The 27,852-nt window shown below is 36.4% G+C and overlaps 1 protein-coding gene across 5 annotated transcripts in view; it reads left to right on the top strand.

The window, feature by feature from the left end:
* Positions 1-22,155, top strand: part of AKAP6 (A-kinase anchoring protein 6) — a 474,513-nt gene extending 452,358 nt beyond the window's left edge. For 4 of the 5 annotated variants that reach the window (XM_074235346.1, XM_074235350.1, XM_074235349.1 and 1 more), the window contains exons 13-14: positions 10,658-14,073; positions 20,892-22,155. In XM_074235346.1, the coding sequence (XP_074091447.1) occupies positions 10,658-14,032 (3,375 nt within the window). In that variant the 3' untranslated portion in view covers positions 14,033-14,073; positions 20,892-22,155. Of the gene's footprint in view, positions 1-10,657; positions 14,074-14,827; positions 19,298-20,891 lie in introns of those variants that run through there. The other variant, XM_074235347.1, reaches the window with a different exon arrangement.
* Positions 22,156-27,852: the final 5,697 nt, after the last annotated feature.

Raw genomic sequence — 27,852 nt, 5'->3', positions numbered from 1 at the left:
TATTTGTGTAGATTTTTACATATATGCATGGTACACACCTACATATTATATATCCTCATATATCTAAACATAGTCAATGGGGGTGGATTTATTTTGTTTTTTGGTACATGTTTGTAATAGTTCTTTCCCCTCTTGCTTTCTCACTTGATGTGGGACTGGGGAGAATGCAGATCTGAAAATAAAATAATTTTTTTTAATTTTAAAAGAGTTTATATTACTTTAGGAGTTTAAGATTTAAAGAGAACTCTGCTTATGGTGGTACTACAGGATTGATCTGGCAAATACTATGAGGAATCTAGAGAAATTTTCAGTATTGTTACATAGTTTAGAATTCTAGGTAATTTCTCAGATGATTCTTCCCTAAACATAAATCACATAGTTCTATAGAGAAAGACCTTAATAAATGTTTGTTGAATATTTATCTTTCTTCAGTACCCAAAGGGAGCCTATTATTCTACTTTTATATAGGCAAAATTTACACCTTGTACAAATGAGACTAAATCAGTATAGTTCTTCAAAGAAGAAAAGGTATCAAATGCTTCAGAGAGATCAAAAATAATGAAGTTTGAGAAAGGGTACTTGGATTTAAGAATTAAGAGATCATTGGAGATAATAATTTGAAGAGAATAATTTTAGTTGAATGATGAGGTTGGAAGAAAGATTATGATAGATTGAGTAGTGAGTGAGAAGAGAGGAAATAGAGACCACAAGAATAGACAACTTTTTTCTAGGTATTTGTCTAGTAAGAGAAGAGATAGATACAAGATGGTTGTTTGAAGGGATGATAGAGTCAATTCTTTTTCTTATTTTTTTTTAAATGCTTCAAAAGACCAAGGCATATTTATAGATATTAGGAAAGGAGCCAATAGAAAGGGAGAGAATATGATCAGATGATAGAAAGTGATTGAAGGACTAAAAGAGATAAACAACTGACTTGAGAGTTAAAAAAATCATATATATATTATATAATATATAATATATATTTGTATATATATATATATACATGAAAGATTCTAGGGAAGAAGAGAGGAACAAGGTGGAGGAATTTACTATTGAGCTACTGCAGGGGAATATTATTTGAATACAGAATGAAGTATGAAGGAAATAGTGAATCCTATTGCCATCATTCTTAACTGGACCAAACAAGAGAAGTTTATATTTTTTCTTTAAATAATTTTTATATGTCTCTATTCATATGTTAGAAGTGTGTATGTGTGTGTGATTGGAGGCAGTTAGATGACTTATTGGACAGAGTGCTGGGTTGGAATAAGTCCTGAGTTTGGATTTGGTCTTAGACACTACTAGCTGTATCACTGTGAGCAAGTCACTTTACCTCTATTTGCTTTAATCCACTGGAAAATGAAATGGCAAACCATTCTATATCATTTGCCCAAAAAACCCCTATGGACATTATTGGGGCACTATGTTCCAGAGTCACAAAAAGTTGGACCTGACTGAAACACAATGTGTGTATCACAGAAATACAACATGTCCACACCAGGTAGGTATTGGATCCATGGTTGAAAACTTAGATGTAATATTGAGATAATTTTCACTCTTCCACCAATCAGAAAATCTCATGCCCAGGGAAACTGGGGCCTAGAGGGTTAAATGGCTTTTCTAAAGTCACATTTTGCTTTTCACCCTAGAAAAAATTAAAAATCTACATTATGTACTATAGTTTGGCATGATTATTTTTATGGCTTATGTTCATTTATATAACTTGTCTTATACAATTCATCTTTTCCCTTAGATGGTTAGCTTTTTTTTTTAGTTTTTGCAAGGCAATGGGGTTAAAGTGGCTTGCCCAGTCAGGTAATTATTAAGTGTCTGAAGCCGGATTTGAACTCAGGTACTCCTGACTCCAGGGCTGGTGCTCTATCCATTGAGCCACCTAGTCGCCCCGATTGTTAGCTTTTTAAAAAATTTTCTTTTCCAGAAAGACTTGTGGACCTGGGTGTAAAGTACTTTACACACAAAGCTTTTTCTCCATTCTGTTACAATTAATAAAGGACTGTTTTTACTATAAGTCATGTAATCCTATCACTTCGACCCAATATTATTACAGCATCAGCTTATACTTCTCTCCATTTTCCACTATAAAGAGACTTAGACCTACTGAACTAGAATTATTTTGGTCATTTGATGAGTGTCCTGGGTTACATAAAACTGGATGATAGATAGAAAATTATATGGTCTTGCTAGCTGTGAAGAATGATATTCAAAAATTCAATGTCTTTAAAAGGGCTATACTAATAGGAACATATTTGATTTAAAAATTTGTGGCAAAAAATATGTTGCTTTGCAAGGAAATCTTGGTCATGATGAAGGCAACCAGGTCATAGCCCTGGGCTGTCCATATTATTTCAGTATGTCTAATCCCAGAATAAATATAGAAGAACTCCTATGATTTACTATTATAAAATGCTCTCTTTCCCAGTTAGAAAAGCCCCAAAGATGAAATCCTACATGCCAAGGTTCATAAAATATATAGGAAGAAAGTAAACTCGAAGCAGTGTACCATGTCCTACCTCTGCCTTGACTTTTATTCTGCAAATGTAGCTGCGACAGTAATTTAAAAGTCATTGGAAGTTGTGACTATTGGTCATGCTGCAAGTAAACACTTTTATTATAAGAAATCTCAACAGGTCTGGCAATTCTAGGTTTTTCTTTTTTTTTTTCCTGATCTCTTTGACCAAGAACTTCCATTCAGATAGATTTGTCATAGTTGTTAAGCTTTGTTATATGTATCTGGATTAGTTATTTCCTCTTAGTAACATTAGCTGTCAAGATTTCTCAAGGCCAAATGAGTATCTAGGATGAATTGTGCCTTAAAGAAGTAAAAAAATGTTCAAAGTTCAGAGATAAAAGTGAAGTTCAAAATAAGGGGTGGGGGGGAGAATTTATGTGAAGGTTTGGAGGAAGCAGAGGGTAGAGCAGGTTTAGGAAGCAGCCAGTTGCCCAATTTGGTCAAGTTGCAGAATGAGTGAAAGAAAGTAGTGAGAAATCAGACTTTAAAGATAAATGACCTTATAAAAGATCTTAAATGCCAGTTTTATTTTATCTATAATGGGGGGGGTGACTAGGCATCTTTAAGCAGGAATATAATATACTCAGAACTATGTAGTAGGAAAATTATTTTAGCAACAACATGAAGAATGAATTGTAGAGAAGAGAGACAGAAGGTAGGAGAGTCAGTCAGGAGGATATATATTTGAGTCTTGAGTTCATGAGAAACTGGGAAAAACTCCTGTATTATTGAAGAGGAGTAGGTAGGAAATGATGTAATAGGTTTATTATAGAAGTAGAACTGAAAAGACTTGACAATTGTTTAAGAGGGATCTAAGTGGGAAGAGTCAAAAGTGGCTCTGAGGTTTCCAACAGGATGGTGTTTTCTGAAAAAATTTTGGAAGAGTTAATAATTAGTTTTGTATGTCTTGAGTTGAAGTACCAGCATCTAAACAGGGAAGTGAAAATAGGGGGCTACAAGGGGAGGGAAAGGGTAAGAGATGGGAGTGAGTGAGGAAGAAGGGGGGGAGAGAGAGAGAGAGAGAGAGAGAGAGAGAGAGAGAGAGAGAGAGAGAGAGAGAGAGAGAGAGAAGAGATTAAGCCTAAAGGGATTCCCATACACTTAGGAAGTAAGAAAAGGAATTTAGTGATATAGAAATCAGGAAACTTGATTCAAATTTCATCTCTCACTATTTTTAGTTATGTGACCATTAGAAAGCAATTTAGCCTACTAGGTCTTCCATATCTTAATCTATAAAATGATGGGATTAGAACATATGACCTCTAAGATCTCTGCTGTTTATGAATCCTATGAACCATATAGCTAATCATTTAGGTCTAACATATTAGATGATTGAGTTGTATTTCATAATCTTAAGACAGTCTAGAACAATGGACTTAAGTTATTAAGACAATGTTTAATACAAATAAATGTAAAGTCAAACACTTTAAATGTAAAGGTCAAAATTTCAACTATGCAAGTATAAAATGTGGTAGAGCTTACAAAGTTATTGTTTGTCCTTCATTCTTGAAGACTCTGCCATCAGGAAAATGATGCTATATCATGATTGTGAATTGGAATAGAGTGAAAGGGTGTTGTGTTAAGTCACCAGCCTCACTTTCTCCTCCAGAGCCATCCGAGTCCAGTGGTTAGATATAGACTAGGACCATTGGAGATGGCCCTGGATGGGAGGCAGTCAGGGTGAAGTTGCTTGCCCAAGGTCACTCAGCTAGTAAGTGTTATGTGTCTGAGGCCAGATTTGAATTCAGAATCTAGTTGCTGGTTTCTATCGTCTATACAACCTAGCTATCTCTCAAAATCACTTTAGAATACAAATTCAATTTAAGTAAACATCAAAACAAGACTAAAAATCTGCATTTAATAGTAGCACTCTTAACTAATCAAGAGAGGTCCCTTTCCATTTTTCCTGAGAGGCATACATAGAAAGTTAAATATTTCAATAAATATAGTAAACCTTTAGGATTAGTTATAAGATCTGTGATCTTAAGTGTAGTTATGATCTCCCTGATATGACTTTTGTTTGCAAAGATACATGTCTCCCTATTCAGTGCCACTAGCTTGTTAGGAGCCTTCCTTGACTTCTCTTGACTTCATAGAAAATCTATGGTTTTTCCAAGAGTTAGTTTTCATTCTCACAATGAGAGTTTCCCAATTTCTTTCTTTCTTTTTTTAAATTTATTTTTATTCTCATTTTGTACAAATGATTTTTACATTAATAAAATATTCTTGTTTACAAGTAAACAAAATACCCCTCCCCCCCATGAATATAGATAGACTTGCTTGGGCGAAAAAAGTAAAGGGGAGAGAAAAAATTAAAATAAAAAAAATAATAGTAATAATTGTAGGTATGGCCAGGTGGCGCAATGGACAAAGCACCAGCCCTGGAGCGAGTCCATATCCAGCCTCGTAAACCCAACAATCACCCAGCCGTGTGACATGCAAGCCACCCGATCCCCACTGCCCTGCAAAAACCAAAAAAAAAAAGAAAGAAAAAAAAGACCCAAAATAAAATAAAATAGTAATAATAGTAGGGGTGGCTGGGTGGCAGACAGAGCATTGGCCCTTGGGCCAGGAGCACCTGGGTCCGAATCCGGCCCCAGACACCCAATGATCACCCTGCTATGTGGCCCCAGGCAGGCCATCCAGCCCCACTTGCCCTGCACCCTCCCCCAAATAATAATAACAAAAAATGTGCTTGAGTCTTTGTTCCAACACCAACAACTCTGTCATGGGTGGATCTCATTCTTTATGATAAGTCCATCACAAAAGTTATTTCCATATTTTTCCACTGGTGCCATTGCTGATCGCAACTCCCTCCTTTCTTATTTCTCCACTACCAAGTACTCTATTTTCTCTCTCCTTTCACTCTGATTCTGCTGTAGGGTAGCTGTTTTATTCATTTGACCTAAGCTGGTTTTTAGCATGCTATTGTCTTCAGCATTTTTTTGGATTTCCTTGACCAAGCTGCTGACTTCTTTTTCATGTTTTTCCTGCATCTCTCATTTCTTTTCCCATTTTTTCTTCTAATTCCCTCATTTGATTTTCAAAGTCTTTTTTGAGCTCTGTCATAGCCTGAGCCCAATTTCTGTTTTTCTTGGAGTCTTTAGATGCAGGAGCTTGTGCTTTGTCATCTTCAGACTGAGTATTTTGATCCTTCTTGGGCTCATTTGCAAAATATTTCTCAATAGTCTTCCTTTTGTTTCTTTGCTTGCTCATTTTCCCAGCCCGGGCCTGGTTTGGGGGTGCTTCCTGAGCTTTTGGGACACTCCCACAAGGGTCTCAGTGTATGAGGCTCTGTCCTCCCTCCTGGTCTGTGAATGACCATAAGCACCTCCCTCTGCCACGGGGCTGAGGTGGGGGGAGCTGCTGTTCTATTGGGGGGGGGGGGGCTAGACTTCAATCAGGATCTGAATGTGGTCAGAGCCCCAAAGTCCTGTTCCAGAGGTAGAGGACCGAGCTCACAGTCTCTCTTCACTCCCCTCCCTCAGCTCAATGGGCTCATGCCCTGGGGGCTCCTGCTTACCAGGCTGAGGTGGCCAAACTGCTTGCTGTGTGCCCTGAGGGCTGGGCTCCACATGCTCGCTCTGGCAGAGGTCCCCCGCTGTTCCCCCACTTTGTGCCCGGTGCTCCTCGGGGTGCAGCTCAGGAGACTCCCCCGCTGCTGTGAGCTGAGGCTCCCAGCGCCCTGGGGCTGCCTCCGGGAGGCTGAAGTTCTTTGGCTCTGGTGGGCCACCCCTCTGCCAGGCCACCTCTCCGATCGGGGGAGCAGAGCCTTTCTGCTCTTTTCCAGGTTACCTTGAGTAGGAGAACTGCCTCGCTGGGTCCCTTTGTGGGTTCTGTCTCTCGAAAGTTTAGTTAGAGTCCTTAGCTTATGAGTTTTATCAGAGAGCTCCTAAGACTGGATCCCTTCTTGTCACCATCTTGGCTCTGCCCCCCCAATTTCTTTCTTGATTATTTTTAATAATAATATATAGTATTTATAAAGTGCTTTAAAGTTAGTAAAGTCTTTTATATTTGTTACTGTCTTTGATCTTTGCTTTATTATTAGCCCCATTTAACAATGAGGAAACTGAGGCCAACCAAAGTAAAATGACTTGCTCAAAGTCACCTAGCTAATAAGTACCTAAGACAGGATCTGAACTCAGGTTTTCCTGACTCCATGTCTAGTGCCCTATCCACTACATTTTCTTGCTATCTAAAATTATATGTCCCCATGAAACAACTGGTTATGAGAAAGAGGGAAAATGGGCACCCAAGGAAAATATTTTCTTTTATCTTGTTCTAAATACTTGGTTAATTTTTAGAACAAACTTTACATCCTTAATATGTTTATTTTTGATCTAGACCTATGATTTCAATGGTGTGTTCCAAATCCTAATGCAGACTAGTAAATATTGATTTGCTTACAGTCTTAGATTTACCTAAGGACACCAAGAGGTTAAGAGATTTGTCCAGGTCATATACCTAATGTGCCAGGAAGCAGAAGTTGACTCCAAGTTCTGACCCTGACTTTTTACCTTTTGTGGAATGATACCTCTCTTTAAAGAATACTAGATTATGGGGCGGGGGTTAGCTCAGTGAATAGAGTACTGGCCCTGGAGTCAGGAGTACCTGAGTTCAAATATGACCTCAGACACTTAATAATTACCTAGCTGTGTGACCCTGGGCAAGCCACTTAACCCCATTTGCCTCGCAAAAAAAAAATACTAGATTTTGTGTATTTGTGTGTGTGTGTGTGTGTGTGTGTGTGTGTATGTGTGTGTGTGTGTACATGAACATACCCCTGAGTTTTCAACATATCTCTCCTTGCCACATAGAAGCATTTAGGCTAAATCTCTGGAGCTAAAAAGCTGGGTCAGTGGATAAGCTTACCCAAGTTGTATATATAGACCAAATCCCAGGTGCCTGTATGAATGTTAAGCTCTTGGTGTGACATATCTAAAAATGCATCTACATTATATGGGACCCCATTAGAAATTGTCCCGAAAAGTAATGGATTCTATCATAGAATGAAAGGTTCTTACCCTCACCCCTTTTTTTAATTGAAAGACTACTTCAATTATTAACACTTCCTTAGAGTACAGTGTCAGCACAGACAATATTTGAAATTAATATACTATTTGATTAGACTGATTGATTGTTCTTACAGCTGAGGATTTTAACATTCATTAACCATGCTAACCAGTCATTAGTACTTCTTTTATCAGCAAGCAAAGAATAAACAGAAATTCTAATAGAAATTCATCACAGAGAATGTACTCCATACCTAAGCAAGTGTTATAACTGCCGGTGTATTAGATTAGCTGCTATAATATTGGCAGCATGAAAGATTTCTGTTATAAAATTTAAAAATATCCTTTAATTAATGTTTACTTTGTAACTGGACTCTTTTACACTTAAGTAGGCTATACAGATAATCTCTTACATATCCAGTATAATAAAGTGCTAATGGATATTTTATACCTAATATGTTTGTGTGAGATCCTTTAACTATCAGTTTGAAGAAGGATTGAGGACTTCTTATGCTTCAGAAAATCTTTTTCTCTTCTACTGAGGAATTAAAATAATGTGACCTGTTTTTTCCCCAGGACTGTTGAAAGTATTTCTGATTCATTTTATAAAATAGCTATAATGGAGTAATAATGTATGAAAAGATAGATAAATAGAATAAATTTTAAAAAGCATTTTTAAGTACTTAATTTGCAGCTAAGGTGTTACAGTGGATAAAGTGCCACCTCTGGAGTCAGGAGGACCTGAGTTCAAATCCAGTCTTACACATTTACTCCCTGAGTGATCCTGAACAAATCACTTAACCCTCATTGCCTCAATTTCCTAAGCTGGAGAAAGAAAGAAATGGAAAAACCATTTCAGTATCTTTGCCAAGAAAACTCCAAATGGGGTCATGGAAAGTCAGACATGACTGAAATGAGTCACCAACAACAAAATTATTATGTGCTAAGAATCAGCAAATAGAAAGGCAAAAAAAAAGTCTCTGTTCTTAGGGAGTTCACATTTTAATAGGGAAGACAACACATATGGGAGTTCCTACTTTAAGTCAAATGAAAAGGACCTATAGTTCTTAGGATGCTGAAGCAAAGCAGATGGTATTGCATCTTCTTTAGTGTCATTTCCACTGATTAGATCAGATCCATTTCAAATGTTGAACCATTTGAAAATGCCAGTGACTTGGATTGGTGAGCATCTTCCTTTCTGAATCTTCAGTAATTTTGACTACTGAGCAGGCAATTGTCTTGTCACATCTCCAAAAGAGTTGCTTGCCTTCATGGTGGTGGCAGGGGCTGGGCTAGGCTGGAAATAGAACTAGTGGTCTTGTGGTGGGAGAAACCTGCTCTCTACCAGTCTACCAGAAATGATGGTTGAGGTGTTATTAGTATTTTTATTTATCTGGCATATACTGCCTCTTGTCTCTACCTCAAGGTCCCTCATTGTTTAAGTTAAGAGGTCTGGCCTGCCAATTGGGTAGCAGCTGCTCCGAAGTTGGTGAAGATGCCTGGCCTCTCCTCTATAAGGGTTACTCATCTGTATCACTGCAAGGACCAGTGCTAGTCCCAGACCTCTTGAGCTTACTTACCCTTTGACATAAGTTAGCCAGTCATTGGTGTTGGTGGTAGGGAGATTGTTGGGCGCATTTTTCCACAGGGGTCGCTCCTTTTGATGATGGCTGGAGGGCCGGGCTGGAACCATTGTCATAGAGTACATTTCTATTCTTTGATCTTAACATCTGAGGAGGGGGTAATGGTCAGTGTGGTGGAAATTGTTTGATTAGTCTGGCACATACCATCTCTTATTTCCCCTTCAGTTCCCCAGCTGCCTCTCTCTCTCTCTCTCTCTCTCTCTCTCTCTCTCTCTCTCTCTCTCTGTATATATATATATATATTTATTTATTTATTTATTAGTTTGTTTGTTTGTTTATTTATTTATATCGATACCTCCACCTTATTCTACAGAAGAGCTTACACACAAATACCAACATCCCTGCATGGTCCCATTTAGTAATAGAAGTGTATGCAAGGGATCTAGAGTTGCCCGTAGGTATGCCTAAGTAGGATCCTATGCCCATATGCATAGGATAAACATTCTTCACTCATCTGCTTAGTTCTTTTCTGGAAGTAAACTTGTTTCAAGTGAAAATCTTTTGCAAGGTAATGTGGTATAAATGAAATAATTCCTGAACACCTAGGCTTGAAATTCTTCTCTTCTCTTCCCAATATACTTTTTGACCCAAGGCAAGTCAAAATATTTGAGACTCAGTTTTCTGATCTTCAAATTGATGATAATAATATCACCTACCCCACGGAATTGTTGTCATGCACAAATGAGGTAATGAATATAACATGCTTTGCAAATATGAATACTATACAGTGCATCCCAAAAGTCTCAGTGCAGTTTTAAGCTATTAAAATTAATAACTCCAAGCTATTAAAAGTTAAAACTGTACTAAGACTTTTGGGGCACCCTTGTAGAAGTGTCATTTATTATTATCAAAGAGGAAAGAGTTGGGGGTGCTTTTTCCCAACAGCAGTTGCGGAAAAGCAGATATTTTCTGTCAGTCTTTACAACAATCCCATGCAGTAGGTGCTGTTGTGATCCTCATTTTTGAGGAAACTGAGGCAGGCAGAAGGCAAATGACTTGCTCAGTGATACACAACTAGTAAGTATGTGAGGCTAGATTTGAAGTCAAATCTTCTTGACTCCAGACTCAATGAATTCACTTCCTACAAATAGATGAAACATTTATTAAATGTTGATTATGTGCTAAGTGCTGCAGTTCATATATATATATATATATATATATGTGTGTGTGTGTGTATATATATATATATATGTATATACACATATGTGGTAATTGCTGCAGTTATATATAGAAGCCAAGTATGGTCTTTGTCCTTAAGAAGTTTCTATTTTAATGGGGAGCTTAAAATGGGAATGGGGATGAGAATATATTCCCACAGTGGCAATTTTGGTATAATACCACATTTGCCTTCATTTTAAATATCATATTCATGGTTCATTTTTCCTGAAAAGAAGAATCTGGTTTTAACCAATTAAGAAAATAAACAGATTTTTAATTTCTTCCCTTTTTGTCCCCTCTTTTGTTTCTTGCAGGAGGTTTTGAATGTGATTGACCATGGCCTTATGGATCTAAATGGAACAAATGAAGATGCCCTTGAATGGGATGAAACTGACATAAGTAATAAACTGATCAGTTTAAATGAAGAATCCAATGATCTTGATCCAGAACACACACAAGCAAACTTGAAACCTGAATTGGGGGATGCAGGCAGTGATGAACGAAGTTATGAGGAATATGCTAGTGACCAAGGAGGATCTCACTATGGCTCTAGCATCACTGCCCCCTCTAGCCCACATATCTACCAAGTTTATAGCCTTCACAATGTTGAACTTTATGAAGAGAACCACATACCATTTCTGAAAACCAGCCCTAAGCTCCCCAGAATAACCCAGCCTAAAGCTTTAACAAAAAGTCTCAGTAAAGACTCTTCATTTTCATCTACCAAATCTTTGCCAGACCTTATAGGGGGGATCACATTGGTTAAGCCTTGCACATGTCATGGAAGAGACATGAGTCAACATTCTGGGAGTGAGAGCGGCATCGTCAGCGAAGGGGACACTGAGACCACAACCAATTCTGAAATGTGCCTACTGAATGATATGGATGGACCCTCAAATAACCCTGAAACTGAACACCCTGGTCCTCACATAAGTGATGTAGTTAACATATTAAAACAAAAAATTAAAGATGAGGAGGAAGACATTAAGCCTCCAAATAGTTCTCAGTCACCCGTATCACCAATGTGTTGCGTAAATGGAAAAGATGGAGATTTAAACAGTGTTGCTGAGCATACCCCTGATTGTTTGGAAGAAGAATTACAAGGAAAACATGATGTGTTTACATTTTATGATTACTCATACCTCCAAGGCTCAAAACTCAAATTACCAATGGTAATGAAACAATCACAGAGTGAAAAAGCACATGTGGAAGACCCATTGTTTCATGGTTTTTATTTTGATAAAAAACCCTGCAAATCTAAACATCAGACTACAGAGTTACATACAGATGCAGCTCCCCATGAATGTATTTTGGCAAGTGTACCCCATGAAAAGGATCCCAATTCCTGTAAAAGTGGCAATGGAGAGAAGACATTGCCCAGCATGCAAAATGCCAAGCAACTCTCTCTATTCTCACAAAGCTCTTCTTTAGAGTCCCTTTCACCGGGAAGTGACTTATTTGGATCAGGTGTCTTGAAAAATGGTGATGGCCTTCAGCGAAGCACATCATTGGAAAGCTGGTTAACGTCATATAAAAGCAATGAAGATCTTTTTAGCCGCCACAGCTCAGAGGACATCAGTGTAAGCAGTGGCTCAGTTGGTGAACTGAGCAAAAGAACTCTAGATCTCCTGAATCGATTGGAGAATATCCAGAGCCCCTCAGAACAAAAAATAAAGCGTAGTGTTTCAGACATCACTCTCCAAAGCAGTTCCCAAAAGATGTCCTTCACTGGCCAATTGTCATTGGATGTAGCATCCTCTATCAATGAAGACTCAGCTGCCTCTCTCACTGAACTTAGTAGCAGTGAAGAGCTCTCTCTTTGCTCAGAGGATATCGTGTTGCACAGGAACAAAATCCCACAGGATTCAAATGCATCCTTTAGGAAACGTCTCACTCACTCGGTAGCAGATGAGAGTGATGTCAACGTGAGCATGATCGTCAATGTCTCCTGCACCTCTGCTTGCACAGATGATGAAGATGACAGTGATCTACTCTCCAGTTCTACTCTCACCTTGACTGAGGAAGAGCTATGTGTCAAAGATGAAGATGACTCCAGTATTGCAACTGATGAGGAGATCTATGAAGAATGCAATATGATCTCAGGGCTGGATTACATCAAGAATGAACTGCAGACGTGGATTAGACCAAAGTTTTCACTGTCAAGAGAAAAAAGAAGATGTAATCTCACTGATGAAATTCAGTGCAGCAAAGATAGAGGTAGCAGCGAGACATCTAATGCCACAGATGCTCTGAATATTGAAGCCCTTTTGAATGGCTCCATAAAGCAGATGCCTGAAAATAATGGAAATGGCAAAAATTCATCTAAAGGGCATGAGTCTGGGACAAAGAGAGAAAATAGGAAGAATATTTCCAAAGCCAATAAAGATCCATTTATGGATGACATGGAGAATGGCAATGTTGAAAGTGTTCCAGAAAGACCAAAGGAAACATCAAATGAAATTTCAAAGGTATCAAAAGGTCTTGTTCCAATGGAAAATAAGGTTTTAGAGCATGAGAGTTGCATGTGTGAAGCATTTACAGATAGCTCTGATGATTCAAATATGGATGGGAAGGAATTTGTTCCTCCTTCTTCCAGGAACCCTCCAAAGGAATGTCAAAAACACTTACTCTCTGAAATTCAAAGTGCAGCTTCTATTCCTACTGACAAGTCTTGTCCAGAACATGCCACTGAAACCAGTGTGATCAACAAACCAGATCCTGTACTACTGAAATCTTCATCTGACAAAATCCCCAGAGGAATTGAAAAGCCTGATCACTCCCCAGCATTGGAACCCAGTGAAACAGAAGAAAATATTGCTATGGATGATAGAATTTCCTGTTGCAACTGTGAGTTGAATACTTTACATAAGCGAGATACAGAAGATTGCTCAGTGCACAACTTTGTTAAGGAGATCATTGACATGGCTTCAACTGCCCTGAAGAATAAATCCCAACCTGAGAGTGAGGCAGCCACTCCCACATCATTAGCTCAGATCAAGGAAAAAGTATTAGAGCATTCTCACAGACCCATCCAGCTCAGAAAAGGAGACTTTTATTCTTATCTATCCCTCTCATCTCATGACAGCGACTGTGGAGAGGTCACCAGCTACCCAGAAGAGAAAAGTCACACTCTGTTGCCATCCGACTTCCCTGAATCAGGTCTAGATGAAAAAGAAGATATTGAATGTTTCTTTGAGGCTTGTGCTGATGATGAGGAAGGTGAACAGAAAGGCAATTTGTCCAGTGAATCCCTAAAGGAAGCTGACATACCAGAAAAAGATCCAATTTCCCTAGAAGGGACTAAAGCCACCTCCCCTAACTACAATGGGTTTTCTTTCCCGAGTGATCAAACCAACTTGGGCACTTTGAGTTCAACTACCCAGAAAAGATCTGACATTGGAGAGGAAATGTGTAATGTGTTCAGTACTTCAAACAGCTGTGAGGCAAACTCAGCCCTATCTGCTACTCCAAGCCAGAGCAATGAAGAGGGTAGTTCTGGGAAGCCAGGTGATTCTGGAATGCTGGAAGATGATTGTGCTGCTTTAGCCAAAACAATAGTTCCAGGTCTCCCACTGAAGGCAGAACAGCTGAAAGACCAGGCTGTATTGCATCCTAACAGTAAAACATTAACCTGTGAAGAAAACCTACTGAACCTTCACAACGATCGGCATATAAATATGCACAGGTAGAATATAATCCTCCCCGGGCACATAAATCATCTCATTGAAAGGTATGTGCAGTCTTTATGTGATTAAAGATACATGTATTGTGAAGGGGAATGACACTCTACAGGAATACCATTTAGCATATGCAGTTCCTATAAATGACTTGTTAAGTAAATCTATAAATATAGTAATGTAATTTTGATCAACTCAGCCAGCGTAGAAGAAAAGACTAAATTAGGTTGGCTGAAGTTGCTCTCCTGATAGAAATTTAGGTAAAGTAAGCTGATATGATTCCCATAAGAAAGAGAGAAAAATGGGGGGGGGGGAAGCTTTTTTTTCTAAATTGGAATTTACCTGAATCTTTTCACTGCATCCTCATTAATCAGAGGACATGGAATTGAATCCCTGCTCTACCATGACTTCTCTGTGTGGTCTTGAAACAGATAATTTAAACTCTTCTGGCCTTAGTTTCTTCATTTGTAAAATATTGAATTTAGCCGCTAAGGTACCTTCCTTCAGAATCAATGGGAACTTTTTTTCATTATTTCATGCTAGCTAACTGAACTGAAACATTGAGATAATAATAACTAAGATATAAATGAATCAAGTTTTCTTGTTTAATCTGAAAACAATCTTGTGAGGTATTTGTTATTATTATCCTCCTAATTTTGCAGAAGAGCAAACCTAGATGGGAGATTGGTTAAATAACTTTTCCAAGGTCACATGTCTAGTTCTTGTGTGATATATAGGATTTGAGTTTAGAGCTTCCTGATTTAATTCCAGTGCTTTATTCACTATTCTACTATCTCACTTCCTCAGATAATTTTCTGAATGATTCAGCCCCTCTCCTCCCAAATCTGACATGAAGAGTCAAAGAAATGCCTGAAATAATGAATTTTCAATCACAATCAAAAAGACAACTGCTGATTTCACTTCTGCCTATTGTAAACATCAGTTTGTTAAATCATTTTTTCATCTTTTTTATCCTGGTTTATACATATCTATTTGTATATTGCCTTCCCTATTAGACTATTTACCTTTCTTGATATCCTCAGCAGTTAGCACAGTTCCTAGCACATAGTAGGCATTTAAGAAGTACTTTCTGACTAAGAAATAAGGTAAGGATGCTTTGAGATGAGCAGCAGTTAGATTATAAGATCATGCTTCAGCCTCATTTATTTTTGATGTTATAATCCACTGCTGCTTTTATCACAAGTAGATTCCCCAGCATCATGTTATGCTTTCACAGCTACTGAAAAATGGCCTGATTTGAGAAATAAAATAAGGTGAGAGCAAAAATAGGTATTTGTTTTCAGATTGTCTCAGTTGGGGTTCCTGTTTTGCCCAAACACATCAGCAGCCCCAACAATACATGACAGAGAAAGTATGTTACAGGTTAATAGAATTTGGGTAAAAACAGAATTTTTAAATCTTGTCTGAAGATGACAGATTGGTTTCCATCATTTAAAAAAATTCCTCTTTTAAAATTCCATTCTTCATATTTAATAAGACAGTTATTGATTGTCAAATTTAAGATATTATATCCAGAAGTGACACAAAGATTCCTTTTTTCCCATTTCCAAAACCCAGTGATGAATACTCTGACTCAATGTAGTTTCAAGAAGGAAAACCTGAGCTACCCAATGTGGGAATTATATTTCATGAAAGTATGAGCTCCCATTTGGCCCCCCTTTAGAAGCTTAATGTTGTAACCTAAACTCGTGCTATAGGAAATGAATTACAGAAGCAATCTACCCTAATTTGTTAACTTATTCAAATAACAGTTATTATACTTAACTATGCTAAAGATTATCTTTTTTGTGGCAGATTGTTTATTTTTTGATGAGCCTAATTACTGATTTTCTAAAGGTAATTTACATTTATTACAAATACATCTTTTAAAATGTGACAGATAAATGTTGTTCCCATAATGTATTATGAAAAAAGTTACTATTTAAAAACACATTATTTAATTTGAAAGATGAATGGCAAACATCATTATTTTTTTCCTGTTAACACCTGTGCCCTAAACTCATTAAAATGTGTGATTCTGTGTAGAGCTGTAAGAGTTGAAGGTGGGGGGGAGCAGGGGGAATCTATACCATATATATACCCTAAAAATAAACTCAGTATGCAAAATCAGAGAAAGAATTTGACTTAGTAATGTAGCTCAACTCATTTTATATTGTTTAGGGTTCTATTTTCATTGTTTGGGAATGAAAATGCAAGCAGTGAGAGAAATGTATCCTCTATTAAATGTGTCCATGCTCTAATTACATTCTTTATCAGTATGCAGTAAAATTGACCACTAGAAGAAAGCAAGACCAATTCCATAAAACTTCTCCAAAACCACCTCAGCTAGCGATTATGCAGCTAGCTTTGCCAGCCTACAGAGGGGCTTATAGAGCCCAGCTGAATCTCTTTTCTCAAAGGATATAAAAGCTTGAAAGAAACACCACTCTGAGCATGACATCATGTGACCATGACCCCCAAGTCACCAGTCACGCCAGGATCTGGAGGCTCATATTCAGAGCACGACAAACTCTAAGCACTAAGGAATCTTGTTCCCCTAACACATTGGGAAGACACAGGCCACTATGCCTTGTGATCTTTTAGGAGTTTATTTCTTCTCCTTGTGAGGATCAGGCAACCAGAAATGACAGTAAATTCTGCTTTTCTAAAGAAGAGGGAAAGAATCTTATTCTGTAGTCATAGGATCCTATAAGCAGGGCCAGCACAAAACCATACAGTCAATGTTTTTGAAGTAGGATCATTCATTCTTTGAATTTGTATCCCCAGAGCCACAAGTAGGCACTTAATAAATGCTTGCGAGTTGGATGACCTTCTGTGGGTATAACATAGCACTATGCACTATGAAAAGACTCAGAGAAAACAGGAATCAAATCTCCATTATATGTCCCTTGGCATTTATTCTTGGCATTTATGTGGTGCTTTAAAGTTTTCTAAACACTTTACATTTGAGCTTCATAGCTGTACAGGTATGATTTTCATCATCATCATTTTAAGAAAGGAAGAAACTAAGGTCCACAGACTTTCTCATGGTTACAAAGCTAGATGTCAGATTTAAACCCTTGTCTTCTTAATGCAATGGTATTACTATCCATCTACCATATATGCCTTCTTTAAGGAAAGCCATGGACCCATTTAGTAGCCTAGTCAAGCTAATGGACCTCTTATAAGAATGATATCTCTACATACATTAAAAAGAAAAAACTGCTGTATTACACAAGAAATCAATTAAAATACTATCTTTTTTTAAAAGATGTTTTAAAAATATTTTCTTTTCTTTTTGTAACTTTTTATTTATTTTTTCAATTATATGTAAAGATAAGTTTTCAACATTCATTTTTGTAAAGTTTTTCTCCCTCCTACCCCTCCCTTTCCCTTCTCCAAGATAGGAAGCAATCTGATATGTTATACATGCACAAACATGTTACACATATTTCTATATTAGTCATGCCTTGAAAGAAGAATCAGAACAAAAGGGGAAAACCACAAGAAAGAAAAATCAACAAAAAACAAATTTAGAAAGTGCATTCAGACCTTAAATATTGCAAAATATTATCTTAAAAAAGAGTCTATATTTTTTGGGGGAAGGGGTATTTTGTTTACTCTTAAACAAGAATATTTTATTAATGTATAAAAAACTTTATTTGTACATAATGAGAATAAATAAATATTAAATAATCAAAAAAGCAAAACAAAACAACAACAAAAAACCAAAAGTGTGCAGAAACCCCAGATTAATTCCTGTTTTAAAACTATTTTTTAAATAATCATTCAGCAAGTATTTATTAAGCTTTTTCTAAGTTATAGGCATTTTCTCAGAACTGAAAATGCAAGTGGAAAGTGAAAATGCTAAATAGTAAAACAATGGAAAATACATTTTCTTTAGGGCTAGGGAGTTTTTCAGTGTTCTGCAAAGCATTTGGAGGATTGGATTTTTTTCAGTTTTCATGTAGTTTAGGCATTGTATAGATACATTCCCAGGCTGTGTATTCCAATTCTGCCCTGAGAGTGCTGTGACCCGGGACATATTATTTAACTTCTTTATATCTCTCCTTTTTCATCTGTGCCCCTAAAGCTGAGGTGCCTTCAGGATTAGGGTAATGAATAAATAGTAAAAATGATCATAAAATCTTTGGAAAGTAGAAAGTACTATGTATATAAAAGCTTAATGATCGTAATTGTTCTTCCCAGTAGATGCAGTCAAGCAAACGAAAAAAGCTGTGCTTCCATTTAGTCTGTTTGAAAGGCAGTCAGTCAGAGAATTCTTTTTATCAAGACTGTTTTTACTACACTAAATTCAATTTGCTGGCTTTTCCAGAAATAAATTCTGAGATCATAAAAAGCCCCTATTTTATAATGTCATCCTTGGAAGTCTATAACTTAGGAGAAGCAGATACAGTCTGCAAACAGGTAACCAAAGAAAACCTTTTACCTACAAGGAATCTAATTAAAACTCACCCTCAAATGATTTAAGGGGAAAACTTGATCTAATCCAACCCAGTATGTATGATGCAGTTGCACTGGTTTCCAGGCACACTGCTGTGCTTTTCACTATTTCCCCTATTTGCCATGTTTCTATAAAAATAGAGAGGTCAGTTACAGCAAATCACATCAAAGGAAAAGGTAACTGGATAGATCCAGATATTTCTGCTTAATTTGGAAGAGGCACATAATGCATGTTTGGAGTGCCTCCTAGGAACTGCCTAAGAGATGGACTTTGCACTAATCTTTTCCCTGTATTCTGACAGTTATTTCTTCATAATCCTCATCATAAGCCTCTGCTCTTTGATGAATAGTTTAACCCTAAACTTCAGCCTGGAAATTTTCTGCACTTTAAAATTTTAACTCATTGTTTACAGCAGAAGTATGTTCCTTTTTCAGAACTTGATTTCTTAGGAAGCTTCCCTGTTGTTGTTTTCCCTTTGACTGTAACATCACTTCTGTTTTTCTGGTCAACAAATATGGAGAGCTGGTAGTCCATAGGACATATACTTTGGGAATATGAATGCATATGTATGTTTATGGATTTTAATAATCATGGTAGCTTACATTAAGAACCACAATATGCTCACTCTATACAAGTGTATATACTACACATTTAAAGTAAATATTATAAGTAGTTTATGTAAGCACAAGGTCATTTTCAAATTGATTACTACTAAGTATCCTTAAGTAATCCCAAAGTTCTTCTCCAATAAGTAGAGGAGAGGAGGAGAAAAATGGAAAAGACAGGAAAGAAGAGACGAGGAGGGGGAGGGAGGGAAAGAAAAAGGGGGAGAGAGAGAGAGAGAGAGAGAGAGAGAGAGAGAGAGAGAGAGAGAGAGAGAGAGAGAGAGAGAGAGAGAGAGAGAGAGATTGAGAGATTGAGATTTGGTCCCAAACTATTTTTATTTGGATATTCTTTGAACCAAGAATCCTTAACTACTTATGTTCTGGCTTATCTTCTTAAATTCAGATTTCCTTCTAACTTAGTTGCTTTAATCCATTTTATAAGTAGGAAGGCAAGATTGTGTTTTTATAGATTTGTATTCAAATCACAAAATGTTAAGGTTTATCTAAATCTTTTAAAAAATTTTCACAATATTTTCTGCACCTTGAACTCTTAGTTTTGAGTAAGTAGTTACTTCTTTTAGTTTGTTTCCCTAGATATGGCCCAGTAACAGACATTTGCTCAAATTACATGTAATCAATTTATTAAGCATCCGCTAAATTCAAAGTAGTCCCTGCCCTAAAAGAGATTAAATTCTATTGAAGGAAAAACAACTTGTTCCTAGATGAGTAGATTTAAAAAAAAACACAGAGACAGGGACTGGACCTATGATGTCATCAGTATAGCAGAAGCTCAGATAAATAATTTTTTTCTGCCAGTGCAGGTTAGAGACTTCTTTTCAATTTATAAATTTGACTTGAGCATTGAGAAGTGAAATGATTTGCCCAAGGTCACACAGTCAGTATATGGCAGAGGCATATTCCTGGCTTCAAGGGAGCTTTCTATTATGGGACCAGGTAAATCAGATGAACCCCAGATGAATCACAAAAGACCCTTTCAAGAAAAACAATTTGAACTGAATCATGAAATGATTTAGAAATTCTAGGTATGGGCAACTATCCTTTTGAGTGCTAACTCAAGAACTGGGTGATGGAATTCTGTAACATGAAACAAGAAGGAACATGTTAAGAGTTTCATGATGGAGAAAAAAATAGGTAATCAGCCTAGAAAATCATACTGGAGTCAGTTTATAAAGGGCTTTGAAAGACAATTAAAGAGGTTTATATCTTATTCTAGATGGAATGGGGTGTCACTGAAGCTTATTAAGTGGGGCATGGCATACTTTTACATCTTATGAGACTAATACACGTATCCTCACATAAATCCTCAACCATGTCATTGAAATCACAAGTTAAAACCAGAAGTCCATTTTGCAAAAAAAGTGCATTTACTCCTGGACCAAGATAAGTATTCCCTATCCCCTTCTGAGTAACTGGGCTTTAGCTGCCTCACATTTTCATATTGATTGGAGCATTGGAGCATTCTTTGTGTTGCAAACAAACAAAAAAAAGTCAGTTCATGAGCAACAGTGTGGATAGGGTCCAGGTAAAAGATCATATTTGATGATTTTCCTTGTTTCTTTTGAAACTGAGGTTTTTAAAAAGAAAAAATATCAATAAACCTCCCACATTGATTCAAAGGGATTGACACTAAAGTGAGGTTTTGTTGAAAACTCCCCTGTTCATACTGGTTGGATTCCTACATTCAGAGATGACCAACAGCAAGCCCAAGTTAGCTGTCTCCCTATATTGCAAATGTAATTTCTGAAATGTGTCATTACTTTTTTTGTTTGTTTCCTTACAGAAGTCTGGTTGCCCTCCAGGTGCAGGCTCATCTCCTAACCCTGGGATGGCCTCTGGTTCCATTGTGTCACTGCCTTTTGTTACACTGACTCCTCCCAAGATAAATATTCCTTCCAAATGCAATTCATCCATGTGGGCTTTGTGATTTGGCTGCGTGGTGCGCTGGTCCTCTTTAGATGATTTTTTTTCCTTTCCTTTTCTTTTTTGAAGTATAGCAAAGCCATTTGTTTTCACAAGGATTCTTGTCCCAAGCTACCTCTACTGATCCTGTGTTCCTCAGTTGGACATTTCTGTTGGCTCTTCTCCTGACTGTTCTTTAAAGTTCTACAAGTCACCAAACTGCAAGTGTATTCAATTCACCTGTCTAGAATGATATCTGCCAGTGCTTTCCCATGTCATGTTTCATATATAACAAATTTCTAGTATAATGCCTATGCTTATTAGGATGGTTTGACCTAAGCAGATATTTGATTTGATTTCAGTAAAGGAAAGAATCCTTACTTCTTTTTGATTCTGACCATGATAAAATAAAGAAATTTTGTAAAAGCACCATTTTATTTATTTCATTTGAAAAAAAAACCAAACCTATGCAACACTTCAAGAAACAACTACACAGTGTTGTATGTTATAAACTGGTAATATTATACTATTGAATTATGTACAACATTTTGTTTTTTTATGCTTCTTGAGGTGGTAATAAGAAAAAGTTTTTTTAAAAAATGTGTGCCTTGCTGTATTTCTTATACCATTTATTAAAAAAAAAGCTGCTTTCACAGTAAGATTATGTTGGTTTGAAAGGAGGAAATAGCAAGGTTAAGATGTGTGAATAATTTCTGTATATATGTATAACCAAGTGCAAACATTGATGTATAATGACAGTATAAGATGCTTTCATGTTTTGTGATGTCTAGTGATGTGGAAAATATAAGCCTTAAATCCATTAGATTGCATGGTAATTAGAACTGGCATAATAAACATAGTTTATTGGGGGAAAAAACTGAACCAGTGATCTCTTCTACCTGTGCTCCTTTAAAAAGAAATTTCTTCATTCTGTTCTAGAAATGATATATAATTTTGAAATTTAAATAGCTGGCATAAGGCTTTGAGTTACTTCACCTAAATCAGGGACTGAGAATGGAGCCTCCAAAGTCTCAAGGTCTTTCTCATCATATACATGTACATATCAAGACTCAGCAGCATCTGACTATATAAACTCATTGCATCCCTACCACTACCAATTAATAAATATTTATTCAAGATTTTTATTTCTTCTTTATCATTAATTGATTGTCGATTCATTTCAAGGTTTGTACTACCTTTAAATTCCACTCATTTACATAGTCCCAGGATAAATTTCATGTGTACAAATATTGGGACCTTTTAAAAAAAAACTGGACCTATATCCAAATTACATAATGTAGCCAATCCACATGGAAAGTTTCTCTACCAAGGCCAACAACTTCACAAAATCATAACATTTAAGAGGAAGAATAAACTTAGGATCCTATGTTCCCTGACTTGGTAAGAAGACAAATGATTTGCCTAAGATCTCATAATCAATTTATATCAGGGACAACACTTGAATCCTGGTCTTCACATCCTGGAGGCTAACTCTCTATGCACTCTGTCATGTTCAGTCATAATTTATTTTTTCTTTTGTATAAGATCTCTGATTTTATCATAATAGGAATTTTTTCTAAGCAAGCTTCTTTTTTTACTAATGCAGATTAGATTTGCTCAGGAAGTTTTAAACCTTGAAGAGTTGCCTGAGAAACTGATAAGTGACTTGCCCAGGGTCACACAGCTAATATGTATCAAAGGCAGGACTTGAACCAGATCATCTAGACCACCAGTTCCCCATTTACTACTTCCATTTTATGATGCTACCTTTTCTCTCTCTCTCTCTCTCTCTCTCTCTCTCTCTCTCTCTCTCTCTCGATAAATTTGTATATACATACATATATATATGTAATTAGATATAGTATGTATATATATATATATGTGTTTGCATATTTACCCACAAGTATTTTTATTGGATAGAAACTACATGTGTTTGTTTTTGCACATTGTATATACATATAATACTATATATATACCTACTCTATTTGCACAAGAAATATTGCATTTATTTATCTAGGCAATTATGTATATAGAGACACAAAGCTTTTCTAATTAGGTTGATCACTGATTTAGATAGATTTAGGGATCTCAAATGATTGTACCCTATACCACAAGTATATCAAAGGAAAAGAAGTCAAGATATTTTCTCTATAATGCTGTATTTCAGCTATAATGCTACATTTCAGATCAGAAATTTATAAAGTACTTACTGTTCCAGAGGCATCTAGATAAATAGTTCATAGATCCTTGGACTTGGGATCAGAAAACCCAGAGTTCAAATCCTATCTCAGGCACCAATTAGCTGTGTGATACCAGGTGGGTCATTGGCTTCCTCAACTTTAAAAAAAAAAGGAGTTGCTGTGAGAATCAAATAGCTTAATATTTGCAAAATAATTAAGCATAGTACCTGGTATATAGGAGGCACTCAATAAATGCTTGTTCCCTCCCCTGCTTCTCTGTCCCAGGAATTTTATTGAAAGCTAAAGATATCTATGGTTGGAAAAAACCATAGGGTTTTTTTTTTTGGTAAGGGGAAACAAACCTAGAAATCAACATGGTATATTATGTAAACAAGTTCTGGAAGTTATGACAACCAACCAATGTTGCAGATATTTTAAAAATGGAAGAGATCTTACAGAAAGAAAGCAGTTGGGAAAAGTTGATGTGAATTTTAGAAAGAAAAGCAGAACTTAGATGGGTGGTGAGTAAGGGACAAGGTAGAACAAAAAACAGAAGGAGCACAGATGGTTTTGGGTGTGTGGATGTGTGTGTTGAATAGAAGAGAGAGAGTTGAAGGAGAACCCTGAAATGGCAGTGTAGGTCCTATTCACACATTTATTCATTCATTAATTTACCTGCTTATCAATTAATATTTAATTAGTTAATTTATCATTAATTGGCTGATTAATGATTAATTAACCTTCCTTTAGGCAACATGGCATACTTCCATTCCCTGAGGCTTCATAACATTGATGCTGACCAGACTTAGGGCCGATATCAGATCAGTTTCTCCTACTGCATCTCAGAACATCCAAGTTTAGGTGGTCCTCTTGCATTGGCATTACAGAATTGTGCCACTATGTTTGGCTATTGTAGGTTCTTAAATTGGAGTATGATATGATGAAAGTAGTTGATGTGTGTATATTAAAATTAAAAAGGAATAGACTGTAAAGAGGGGAGCTAATTAGAAGGCTAGCCAAGTAATTCATGTAGGAGGTAATGAGAATCGAATGGAGTAGTTGTATTGGGGGATTAGAAGAAGGGGGAAAAATCATAGAGGTAATGCTTAATTAAGGGATGTTGTCTAATTAGGTTTCTTATAATTCTGACCATTTTTTGCATATTGAAAAGAGAAAAATCTTTTGTTTTCTGGGTTAGTTTACAAAATTGTTTACAAATCTCATTTGATCCCCACAACAATCCCATAGAGCTGGTACTATTACAATATCTATATTATAGATGAGAAAACTGGGGCTCACAGAGGTTGAGTGATTTGCCCAGAATCACACAACTAATAAGTATCTGATGCAGGATTTGAACTCAGATCTTGATTTCAAGGTCAGCCCTCTATCCATTATGCCACTTAGGAAAATTGATAGTGAAGACTCATCAAAAAGATCACTTGTAACTCCGGTAAAACTCATCATTGTTTACTTATTGGCATCAGTCAGTCAATCAAGCAATATGTATTTATTTGAGGATTTGCAATGTGTTCCATCTTGCCACAATCTGTGCTCAACAATGAGTTTTAGAGATGGAAAGGAATTTCAAGGTCAACTAGTTCAATTTTCCATCCAAATCAGAAATTATTTCAACAACATACTTAACAAATGGTTGGTCATAATCTAATGGAACCCTCTGTAACAGGGAGCTCACTATTTTGCAACAAACTATCTCTATCATTGAACAATCATATGTTCGAGCATTCTCATATTGAACTAAAATCTGCATTCTAACTTCTACCCATTGACCTATTTCTGCTTTCTGAAATGTCTACTCCATTTTCTATGAGACGACTCTTCAAACATAGCTACTATGTCTCTCTTTTCTCAGTTCCTCCAACCCTTATCAAATACACAGAAAGAAAGGCCATTTTCTCTTAAGCAGTTCTTTTCAAGTAATGTATTGTTTAAATTGGTGTTCTATATACTGCTCCACCTACTTGTTCAAATCCTGTCACAGACAGTTGACATTTACTAGCTATGTGATCTTGGGCAAATCATTTAACAGAGGGCTATCTCTGGTAGTCCTGATTCATATCTGACCTCTAGACTCAGTTGACTTCAGAGAAGAAAGTGAGGCTGGTGACCCCTCACTCATAATCAATTCACTTGCTTATCATGGCATCACCTCCCTAATGTCATGGTCTTTTTCAAAAATCAAGGACAATAGAGGCAGATAGGTGGCATAGTGCATAGAACACCCACCCTGGAGTCAGACCTAAGTTCAAATTTGGTCTCAGATACATAATAATTACTGAGCTGTGTGACCTTGGAGTTGGCAGTTGAATTCAAATCTGGCCTCAGACATTTACTAGTTGTGTGACCCTGAACAACTCACTCAATCCCAATTGCATCCCCCCACCAAAAAAAAAAATAGCAGAACACAACAATTTGATTCCCACTTCTGTCAGCCAATAATTATGTGATCGTGGCAAGTTAGGAATTAGTCTAGATTTCTAAGAGGAGCACTTAAATATGACAATTCTCTGGTTAATTCAGTCATAGCACACTTTGATGCTTTTGGGGGGGGATTTAAAATGACAAATTCTATCAGTTCAGTTTTAATTTGTGAAAGGTCCAATAATAATTGAATAAACTAGATTCTGAGAGTTGGACAAGAACCCAAAACTTTATCTAATCAAATCATCTATATAGAGGCTTGGTTAAGAAGGCAAAGAAAACAATTGTCTCTTTTCATTGAATTTCTTTGCATTCTCAATGCCACTCTTTTATGGGTTTATCAGCCTAGTGATCAACAAGTTCATTTTTTCCATACAGCCCAAATCACATTGTTTCAATTTAAGCCCATTTGTTTGTTTTTTCCTAAATATAAGATTATTTTGTTTAATGAATTAAAAACACTAGCACCCTTTTCCTGTGATTAAAGGTAATAATGAAATTTGCCACTTAGCTTCCTCTTCTTTAACTCTTCTTCTTCTGCATTTTTTCTTTTTTTATTCATTTTATTCTTTCTTCTCCAGTTTTCCCATGCCATTTAAAAATATAGTGACCACACAATGGAATAGCAATCTGTTTACTAGAGAGAAATTTTAAAGTACTTTTTGTGATTAAGGAGATAATTACAAAGGGAGAGCTACTTGCATTTTAGACTAGTGAGTAAATAAGCATTTAAAAATAAAAACCACTATCTAAATTTGCATAATTTTTGTACATGGAGTTGTAGTTTAGTACATAGAGTTATTGATTTCATACTACTCAAATTTTAGCTATTCAATGTTTACAGCACCAATATTTCTTGTAATAATAATTTGTCAATTTAATCAATTTATTTCCTAATTGTAAGTACTTCCCTCAATGATGACTTTCTCAAAATCTCCATATCTCATTCTCATCAATTCTCATTCATAGCCTTTTACAAATTTTCCCATGGGAGCTTCCTATATTTTGAAGACCTCCATCAGGATTTTTACTGTCTTGGGATACCACTGTAATTGAACTGTCCATTTCTCAAATTTTTTTCCTACCTATTGAGCCTACCTTTGTTGCCAATCATATGTGGCCTCGGCGTCTATTACATAACTTTACAAGCATAAATCATCATTGACAAAATGTGTGATACTCATACACCTTCTATTCATGTTCTCTTCCATTGTCCAGTGGATTATTAATACTTTTTATTCTTCTAAGATGATTACATAAAAGTGATTGTAAATAGTTCATTATAATCATTTTTCTTTAACGAGCTCTTCTTATACAACAGCAACAAATAACTAGTATTTATATAGGGCTTTAAGGTTTACAAAATTGTTTACAAATCTAATTTGATCCCCACAACAATCCTATAGAACCGGTACTATTACAATATCTATATTATAGATGAGAAAACTGGGGCTCACAGAGGTTGAGTGATTTGCCTAGAATCACACAACTAATAAGTATCTGATGCAGGATTTGAACTCAGATCCTGATTTCAAGGTCAGCCCTTTATCCATTATGCCACTTAGGAAAATTGATAGTCATGACATCTTTCCAGAAGGAGCATCAACGACTGGATGGATTTGAGTCTGATGCTCTGAAATGATCATTAGCAGTAGTCATAGACTGCTCACCATCTCAAACATCCAGTATAAAAGTTAATGTTACAGGGAAAATCCTATCCTTCCTGTTTATCAAGAGGAGAAAGGGGACAATAAAGTCAATGAAGATTGTTTTCCTATCATACAAAAGTCACGCTGAAAATGCCAGGACCGCATCCTTCATAGCTATCATGCAAAAGAACTTTATATTTATGGTTAGTATGTCCTTTGTGAGGAAAAATGAAATCCCAAATAAGTTGAATTATCACAGCCTAAATCTGCCTCAAATTAACCATGGAGAAATAACCAATGATTGTTTTGTCCAAGTAATTCTCACTTGTTACATGAAGCAATATACTGAATCCCAAGAGTCTATAGAAGTAGAGAAGGCTCTTACTTAGTCTTTATCTAGCACTTAAATCATTTCATTTAGCACTTAGGCATACTCATTCAAATCTTGCCTCAGATAATTATTAGCTAAGTAGTCTTAGACAAGTCATTTAATCTCTGTAGCCTCAGTTTTCTCATCTGCAATCTAGGTATCACAGTATCATCCATGTTGCAGGATTGTTGTGATATTAAA

This window comes from Macrotis lagotis, chromosome 4 (genome assembly GCF_037893015.1).
Source record: "Macrotis lagotis isolate mMagLag1 chromosome 4, bilby.v1.9.chrom.fasta, whole genome shotgun sequence".
Taxonomy (NCBI): Eukaryota; Metazoa; Chordata; class Mammalia; order Peramelemorphia; family Peramelidae; genus Macrotis; species Macrotis lagotis.
This window is presented reverse-complemented; position numbering and strand designations above follow the sequence as displayed.